General features: G+C 28.3%; 1 protein-coding gene across 1 annotated transcript; it reads right to left on the bottom strand.

Annotated features, from left to right (window-relative positions):
- Positions 1–5,799: 5,799 nt before the first annotated feature.
- Positions 5,800–10,368, bottom strand: LOC128397816 (uncharacterized). Its single transcript, XM_053358571.1, has 3 exons — positions 9,970–10,368; positions 6,540–6,639; positions 5,800–6,445 (listed from the first exon to the last, which is right to left on the bottom strand). The coding sequence occupies exons 1-3, from the start codon at positions 10,020–10,022 to the stop codon at positions 6,167–6,169; spliced, it is 432 nt and encodes a 143-aa protein (XP_053214546.1). The 5' UTR covers positions 10,023–10,368; the 3' UTR covers positions 5,800–6,166.
- Between the last annotated feature and the right edge of the window lie 301 nt (positions 10,369–10,669).

Raw genomic sequence — 10,669 nt, 5'->3', positions numbered from 1 at the left:
TTGAATCGAACAAGAATAAAAAAGAAAATACTTCCTGTCTTCTTCTGTGTTTATCATTGACTCTCTTTCTTTTCTCTTTCTAAACGATGCAAAGTTACTATGGTAACCTTAACCTTCACCATCATCATTCTAACCCATGAATATTTCATTCATCAAAATGTTATTGAACTTTCATCTTTCTTGTTTCGAATCCTCTTTCTTTCCATCTTTCTACTTTCGAGTTACTTAGACAACAACATTAACCATTAGGTTTAATCGTAATGAGTTTCAGCATTTCAGTCACAATCAATGAAACTACAATTTGTTTTGTCTGGTTCACTTTGGATTAACCAATTGAATAGTTACCTTTTCAAGTAACGATTTAGATTAGCAATTTAATCATCCGATGATCAATTTTATCTCTCAGCTAATGATTACTCTTGAGATTAAACTACCTTTGGGTTTTTAATCGTTGATTAGTTTGATTTGGACCTTCAATTAACTTGATTAATCTTATTGTCATGTTGATTATAAAGCGCCTTAAAATACTGTAATCAAACAGTTAGTTTAAATTAACTGTTAACTCGATTAAATCTTCATCATTATTAGTTTGATTGTCGAAATCAATCAAATTTTATTAACTGAGCAAATTAATGTCAAAATTCAAGGATTTTTCATTTACATTTATTAATTGTACCAATTTAGCTGACTATCACCAAAGACTTTATCATTAATAGTAACAGTTTGTCATTAAATTGCAATCAATAAACGTGATAATCAATTATCTAACGGTGAATAATTGAGAATCGTTCAAATTATAATCATTACTCAACATTTTGATACAAAGTGAATCTATTGTAGGGAATTGTCATAAAATTAAACAATTTTTAATAATTAAATTAATCACATCACAATCGATTGATTGTATTGATTTGATGAAAAGTAGAAGAGAAGTTGATTACGATTAAATTATTGGAAAATAAATAAAACGAGTCAAGTAGTATAATTAAAACAGAGGCTAATCAATTCTCGTGAGTTTAATCAATGAATTTTATTGACATTATTTACCTAACATGATGGAAATAATCAAAAGAAACAATTAAAACCTTGAAAATTAATTTGTAACTAAATCAACACTCAATTAACCCTAAGCTTATTTATCTAATCATAATTAACTAAACAATCATAATAAATACATAATTTCAAACATAATTCGTATTGAAATTGTCCTTCCATGTTATTAAACATCAACATGAAGGATTGAAAATAAATTGGTGATTGAATTGTTACTAAACTACACAATTTGCAGATATGATTGGAAACTTTTGGAAAAACGATTGTTAAATTGCTCGAAAATTGATCAACAACAATTAACTTTAGTCTGAAGTAATTAATTTAATAATCTTATTTGTTCCTGTTAAACAAACAGAGTAATTGTAAGTCCAATAGTGACAATTGAATTGTACCTTTAATGTTAAATATACATGAGTGATATTCCTGCGTAATAGTAATGAGAGTTGATTTCATCGGGAAAGTGATGATTAAATTCAAAAGTTTTCATTGAAAATTCAGAAGTTGAATCCAATTGAAAAGTAACTAAATTAAAGTTGAACAACCGAATAGTAATTTGAATGAAAAAGCGATGCTCAAGTTATGGTTAATGTTATAATTGACAATTAATTTTGTTAATGTTTCAAATAAAAGTATATTGTTGATCAACCGAGCAAATCGAAAGTAAGTTCAACAATTAACTCTTCCTTTTAATTTTCTACTTTAATAATGATTCCTGATTGCGATTATTTATCACCGAGAGTTCAACTGAGAGATTGAGACAAATATTCATTATACTGAATCTTTTTTAACTTTCATTCAAAAATTATTATTATTATTAATAAATATTATTTGATTTGGTTTGTTTGGATTATAAGTAATCAACATAAATCGATCACAATCAGAATCCTATTCATTTTGATCACGCGATTTTTTTATCATTCAAAAATAACAATTCTGATTGTCTTATTAACTAGATAATCTAAGGTTATTGATGAATTTTCTAATTTTTAAGTGACAATTTGTTAATCAAATTGTGTTTTTCATTTTAATTGTTATTGCAATTAAATATTTCTCATCAATCATAACCAGACCGAAACTATCAAAAACTTGAATTCAGCTAATTGAATTAAAGAAGCAACAACAAGATGATTTTTTGATAACTAACAATTAATGTTGAATAAAAAAAGATGCTGATTGTTAACAATTAAATCAAATTTATCTGCTAATCTCTGACCTCCCTCAGCGTTTGATAATCACACAGATAAATTAAGCTCGATGAATTAACCAAATAGTTAATCGTTAATCAGTCTAAATAGTAAAAGATACAAACATTTCATCAATAGCCAAACTGCGAAAATATCAAATTAAGGATAAAAATGGAAACTGATTAGACAAAATGACAATCAAATTGATAAAAAGTTAATCAAATTGTAATAAAAACAATTAAAAGTAACAATTAGCCGATGCATGTCGATTAACGAAGCCCATTTTTAAGTTGGACTTAAATGTCTATTAAAATGACTCGAATCATGTTAACCAAAGTATAACATGTTCTCAACTGTTCTGATGATAATTGAGATTATAATGGTAATTATATTGTGTCCATTTAAATATCAAGTTTATTTAGTTAAATTGTTTAGTTTGTTGAATGATCATCAAAAGTATAACATCAACAATCAAAATTAAACTTGAATTTATCTTCTTGTGTTGTTAACCAATAACAGAACAAATGTAAACTATGTTACCTTTACACAGAGTTTTTTCTTTTTCTTATCAATTGATTGGATTAATTGTAATCATGAGAATATCTGATTATTGTCATGGTGATAATGTTATTGTTCGTGAACCTGATCAACACCGAAAAGGAGCCATAATAATTGATGATGGAGATAAAATCGTTTTGGAAGAGCCTCCATTGGAAGATTGTGATTCCTCGGCGGAAAATACCATTTCATCATCAATTGGAACAATCAGTTCGCCTTATCAATATTATTTTCTTCCAATGACACCTAATTATCATCGGCATCCTTTTCATCCTCCTCCCACTCATCATCCTACTTCCTCTTACCAAAGATCAAGTAACAATCAACCAACATCAGCATCGTATCAAAATCCAGTTTATTCAAATGTTTATCCAATCACACGAACGACATATGATCATCATGCTAATCAATATCATCATTTTTATCCACCTACTTATTCATGGAATTCTGGTTGGAATTATCCAAGAAGGGGTTGGGCTGAAGAATATTTTCCCCATCGACCTTCACCTTCCTCATCATCTTCCTCTTCAACATCTGATTCGAAAACACAAGATGAAAGTAAATTATCACCACCATCTCCATCTCCATCTCCATCTCCATCCTCATCTTCATCTTCATCTGATGATCTAACAACATCAGCATCAGAATCCAAACCAAACGATTACCTTCCTTGGGATCCTTGGTTCTTTGGACCATCATCTTATCCTTATCATCCTCGTCCTCGAATATAAAAAAGATCTTGATGCTTTAATCATTTCGATCCATTTTATCATCAACTTTTTCCTATTATCACTTGTACTTTTTTTATCGATCCTGAATAAAGTTGTTAATATTTTAGTTTCAAAGTGTCAACGTTAATCATTAATTACTAATTAATGGTTATACTAACTCATAATGAAGCAATATTATCCTGATTAGTATTATATCTCGTCCACACAAATTAATCCAATTACGGGTGAATTTAAGATAATTAATTCTCTCAAGTTAATTTACTTTCAAATGATCAATAATCATCCATTTTAAATGCTTCTTTAATTATAAATACTTTTCTTGATAAAACTAATGATTAATTAGCAATTGGTCACAACAATTAATCATAATTCTCTGCAAATAGTAAATAACCTTGTCTTAAATAAGAACAGTATAAACGAGAAGATTGAATAGTTTATTTTAATTCCAGCCTTCAAAAGAAATTAAAACCAACAATTAAAATAGTAATTAACTTGCAACAATTAAGATCGAATCAAGAAAAATAATAATTTATACAAAAAACCTCAACCAAAATGTTTAATTTTAAGTGGATTCGTCAAAATGATATTTAAATGTAATTGTTAATTCACGAACAATTTACTGGAACAAATTGTTCCCCTGAATTTTTGCTCATAATCATCAGTATCATGGGTACAATCAATTCACAATTTGATTAAATCATTGATTGGTAAAAATACAAAATGATAATAATCCCATGGAGCATAAAATTAAAAGTTAAGCACTTTCCATGTACAGGTAAAGTCTTACTAAGATATTGACTTTTTCTGATTCTGGTTATTTGATTTTCGCCTTTCTTATTGGATCAAATGATGAAGGAGATTAACACTGAGAAGATAATTGAGATTGAAAGTTTCTTGTTGAAAATCGAGAAGAAAAGCCTAAGATTTTCCCAAAAAGAATCTCAGATTCATGTGTTTCTTTTTGGAAAAATGTTCTATTCATATGAATTAACCTCCTTCATGGTTATGGAAACAAAAGAATTAAAACTTCTCATCTTCATCCAATTTCCATGAAAAGTTTAACAATCGTAAAGTTTAGTTGTTCGATTAATTTACTTTTTGAGTATTAATTGTTACCAATTGGACTTACATTGTATGTGGACACTAAAAATCAATCGGGTCAATGGATTAATCTCAATGAAGCAACAATTTTATGATTTCGCTTTTTCAATCATCAGTTAATCAATTGTTCTTGTATCGTTTAACTTCAACATTTACAATTGATAATCTCATCATAATTAGACTGAATGAGCTTTTAATTTACTTTCCTAGTGTTGACTGAATTGATTATTATTAATATAATCAAATCGGCCATGTTTATGCCTTAGGTTTAATCCAATTGATAAAAGACCCATGGGATTATATTCATTATAAAGATTATGTTAATTGTGATTAGATAAAGTCTTAATTATCTAATTTATAATCCCTTTCTTACTCTCTAACTACAGACTGTATTCTTGCTTTAATTAGTTTATTAATTTAAGTTAATTATTGCACAACTATTAATAGATTATGTTTTAATCATAATTATCTTATCAAAATTTGTCACAAGTAACAGTTAATGTAAGTTGAAAGTGATTAATTGATTGTCACGATGAATTAAAGTTATCTAATAGTAGATACCTTTCAACATTTGTTAATCATAATCAAGCCTCAAACAATACAAGTCTTTATTGTTAATTAATTAGCAACTGATAATATTAATTATAGACTAATAAATAATTCAACTGAAATAATGAAATGATACAATTGATGAAACAATTAGCAATTCCAGTCCATCAGGAATATAATTAAATATTCAAATGGTTAAACTAATCACTCTCATATGAAAATGATTATCAGTTATTTAATCGCATCAACTCAGTAATTGTCGAAATTCAAATCCTACAAACGAAATCCAATCAATTTGATAATTTGATTGAAGTTTCAAATTAATGTGATTATATTAATGATAATTCATCGTTTTCATGATGAAGTTTACAGAACCTTCCTACTGATGATCTTTCATGTTTTTCGTTACATCGATCTAATTTCTAATATTAAACAAATGAATCGTTTTATTTTTGACTGAATTTCCATTTGATTATCAGAAAACTGTCACTTAATTTAAACGAAAGCATGCAAACGACAATCAGTGTTTTTTATGAATTCCATCATGACGATTGAACTCAAGGGTATTCATTAGATGAACAGAATATCATTTTCTCATTGAAATGATTAGAAGTCAATTAATTTTGATAGATTTTATTAATACTTTAATTCGTGTTTGTAATATTTACAGAAAAATTTAAGTTCAATCAACAAGTATAATGGGTTTCAAAGGCTTTTGATTTGTTTGTATAAATTGGGAATTAGTTAAAAATACAATTAAGTCCTTTGTTGTACAATAGTCAATCAGTTGATTTGGTTAATCAATATAATTGTTTCGACAGTGAGGTTGTTGTTTTGGTATCACGATTGTTTTGATTCCTTGGGATTTTGGTGCTTTGGTTCTTGTTAAATTCTGGTCATTTTAGATTAATTAATTTCTCCCTGGCTGATGAAAGTACACTTGATTAGTGTTTTATCAATTATAATTAGTAAATTAAATTAAATTTAATGTCAAACAGGTGATCCCTTGGTTAATTTAGTTATCAGCTCTTGGTTATGATTACTTGTTAAAGTTAATGCTGGTTGATTATTATTCACATGATTGGTCAGTAAACTAAAGTTATCTGGTTCACTGTTTATTGAGACAATCAATGAGGGTGATTTGGTTAATTGTTTATGATTAGAGTTTAATGTTTGTTGTCGATTTAACCGTTGACGACGTTTACGACATCGATGCATGTTGGTTCCAACAACGATTAAAATAATCGCTGCATAAAAAACAACAATTACCTAAGGAATAAGATTAATGTCTTAGTATCGACGAAAATAATCATCAAACTGAAAAACATTCGCATAATTTAAAGTGGAAATGAGACAATCTTACCAAGGAATAGATTATAGCTTCGGACCTTTCGACTTTAAGTGTTTCTGGGTCAGTGTGTTGGCGAATGTGATTCAATGAGAAACAAATACGAGCTGGAATTCTAGGAAAAGAGAGAAAGAGAGAGAGAAGCATAACAATAATCCAATCTTCTAATTAACTCAGGTAACGATAGAAAAATCAATGGAGAAGCTCTAATGTTTCACTCAAACGATGAGCAAGGGAGAGATTATTATCATCATTACAGGTGAATTTATGTCTTTAAAAGATAAACCGTCATCTCTATTTTCTGATCTAATTTTCTTATAATGTTCAATAAGTAATGAGCTCGATGATATATTTCATAATAGAGGATAATTATCATTCTATTCGTTTTATTGTTGTTTTGTTTCCACTAAATCAAGAAAACTTGAAATTGTGCAATGAAAATAATTCATCAGATTCCCTCGTGAATTTCATGAAACTGAAATGGTATCGTCAAGGTATTAGAATCATAATAAGAACTGAAAAGTAAGGGATTTGATTTAATTTATATTTTGGGAATGTTTTTCATTATCTAACTGAAATTAAATCAAGAAGAGTATTAGGATAATGAAGAAGTTAAAAAATTTCAAAGGCAAACATTGAAATGATTGCACTGATAGAAATGGCCTCAGGCAATGATTTTCTAGAGTAAATTTATCTTTTATTACAGAAAAAGGTTAATCGATTGTGAATCAATCGGTTTCAAGTCACAATCTCCAACCATAAGAGGCGATTAGGTCGTGACAATTATCTTTAATTAGATAACAAGTAAAAGGTTTGCTGACACTTATTCAATTGCTGGATAAACTCAGTTGAGAATTGATTGTCCAGAGAAATCAATTAAACCAAATTAAATTGATGAGTTAAGAAAGTTAATTCGATTTTTATATTGAGATTTGAAATATTGACAGAAATCAGATTAGTACAATACAAATCGTGACTTAAACACGAACAACAATCATATGCCCAGAGGACGATTAACTTTGATCAGCTCCTTTTCTTTTCAATCATTAATTAGCGACAATGTCAATACTTATCCATGTAAAACGATTCATCTTATTTACAAATTGTTCTGTTTCAATGTTATAAAAACAAACAAATTACAATTCAAGGCGATGAAGATGAGAGAGAAAATCAAAGTATGGAATGAGTGAAAAGAATGAAATAATGACCATGGTGAAAGCGATGAAAAATTCGGAATTTCTGTCTTTTATTCTGTAAGTTCCATATTTTTCCAACTAGAATGATATTTTCATAAACAGATAATCGATAACATGATGAAAAAAATAAGATGATATTTGCTGTTGTTACTATCAAAATCAAAGAACCATGCAAATGATTGTCATTATATCGCTAACATCATGGGTGAAACTGTTAAGAAAAAAGTAAAGTGGTTTCGAAATGGACATTAGGACAAATTCATTTTTCAAATGACAATTTCATTCATCTGCAAATTCAATCAAATTCAATAGTCAGAACCATTCAAATTGTTTCATGTTGGAATCAATTTAATGAAATAATATATTTTCATAGGGAAAAGTTTATTATTAATGTGTAACCAAACCCAATATTAATCTAATCTGCTAAACGTTTCAATTTGTATTTGTTGTCATTGTAACAATAATAGTGATTGAAACGATCGTTATATTGATTGCCCCTAAAAAACAATTCACTTGTAAATATAAATGTAATCACGATTCATTTTAATTGCTTAAATTTTCAGGTTGATTCGGATCCTCTTTCATCAAATTAACGAAACTCAGTATTTGATGAGAGGAACGAGAAAGTTTAATTTAATATCAACAGAACAATAATTTTCTAAAGTGAAAAATGTTTTCGTTTATCTGAATTCGTGTTCTCATCTCTATCATTATCTATATCATACATTGAAGGCTATCATGGTGTTTATTTCATGCTAATGTTCACTCGAAATTCATTGTTATTACAATGTATTATTTCATTCTGAAAGTGGAAACTCTCAACTGAAATAAATTCGAAAAACAGTTTTTGTGCTCGGAATCTAAAATCTGTTATAAAATAAATCCAATAATCCGAACACCAAGTGAATTAAATTCAATTTTCAAGCAAAACTTAAGCATAACCTGCAAACTCGAAGCCCCTTAGGGCTGGAGACAAATTGCATTCGAAAGAAAAAGTCTAATTGGGACGTTCGAGAGCCGAGGATGTAATTTGAGACTAACGAATTCGACATCGTAACCAGATAGTACCAAAGGTCGACTCATTGGTGACGCAATGATCGAATTCTATGAAATTCACAATTTTGGACATTCTTTACTCTGAAAGTGAGATCAAGTTACCGATAAAATTGAAGTACAGATTATTAAATCAATTGAACTTCTCATTGATGAGGCGATTGAATCTCGAATAAATTTCATCGATAGAATTGATTTAAAACTCTTATTTAATCTCATTCGTCTAAAATCAAAATTCTAATTTAATTATTAATAAGTAAAATTTTGACCAAAGGGAAGATCAATCATTAAATCGTAACTCTGAATTTGGATTTATTAATATTTGCACTAATGAACAATTACCATTCAGGATCATTAAATGTCACGTAAATGAAAATCAGGGAATAATAAAAGCTAATTAATTTAGATCACTAATTAGAAGCTTAGTTATCATTAATACTAAATGAGTATATTTAGCAACTGTTTCCAATATTTATATTACTACAATAAATACAAATGTATAAACTATGATATTTATGATAAGAGATGAGAAACTCAAATGGAAACTTAAATAAATTATTAATTGTCAACAATTATGATTGATTATGAGCAACATCATGAAATATTAATAACTACACGCTGAGAGCTTTAATAATAATAAAAAACTACCGTTTATCAAGAGATAAATCAATCTGAATTAATGCAGAATTTTACTTGATAATGAAATCCAAGATTCTTGGGAAATATCTTCGAGTTATCAGAATAATCAGAGATTCTATTTAACAATTAAATTAGAGTTAATGTTATTCATTATTCTTGTCGGTATCTTTGTGATTCGATGACATTCAAATTCAGGAAGTAATCTAAATTGAGGAAACATTAATTTCTTACATTAGCGTAGTAGTTTATTCACTGATTGTTGAATCTTTATTCATATAATCTGTTGATTCAGTTAATTCGCAAATGAGTCTAATTTTTCTCGACTGATCTTTGACGAATTACCAATTATATTATTACCATTCAATGACATAGAACTTGGTGTCTATTTGAATATGAGAGAAAAGTAAACATTTACCTAAGTTAATGAAAATCGATCTGCTTACAATTAATCAAAATGTTCATCGAGCTAAATTCTGATGACAAGTCGCATTAAAGTTATTCTCAATCATCAGAGTGAATCATTAAGATGAATTTATTAATGTAAATCAGTTAATTACCTTTTTTGAAGACAAAGTTGTTCTCTTGGTGAATGGAGGTAAAAGAAGGGCATTCTGCGAATTGATTAATTGTTGTCTTCTAACTAAAAGTTGATTAGGATTAACACTTTGTTTTAATGAAGGAATTGACGTTCACCGTTGATTAAAACAGTTCAATATATTGAAATGCGTTTTATTTGTGGTCTCAAATAAACAGAAATTTGTCAATTCGGTTACTAGTTGTTGACTTGCTTGATATTCAAGTTGATCTAACATAATTCAGTTAGTTGATTGTGGTTGAGGATTCGGTCATCATTGGAACTCAACTTTCCTCTATCAACTAAGAAACAATTCTAAGCCTATTTTTTGAAGGTTCACTTATATCAACAAGAGAACAACATTAACGCATGTTCACTCCACTTCTCACTCCCAAGAATAGGAATGATAATATTAAAGAAATAACAGTTAACTAAATCAAAGAAACGATCATGATCAAATCATAATTACCAAGATGAATCATGATCATGAATAAATGAAGATCGTGATCAGCTTTGTAATATTGCCTTTGCTTTATCCGATTCACAATTTATGTTATTTTTGCTTAATTATTATTATGCCTTTCTGGTCAAGATGAATATTCAATGAACGATTCATCTTAAGGTGATGATGAGCAATTAACAGCACAATTAAGTTGAAAATTGATTATTTGATTTCCTGAATA

Source organism: Panonychus citri, unplaced genomic scaffold (assembly GCF_014898815.1).
Source record: "Panonychus citri isolate SS breed McGregor unplaced genomic scaffold, ASM1489881v1 Contig00040, whole genome shotgun sequence".
In the NCBI taxonomy this organism is placed as follows: Eukaryota; Metazoa; Arthropoda; class Arachnida; order Trombidiformes; family Tetranychidae; genus Panonychus; species Panonychus citri.
Note: the sequence above shows the minus strand (reverse complement) of the source record. Positions and strands in the feature narration are given on the sequence as shown.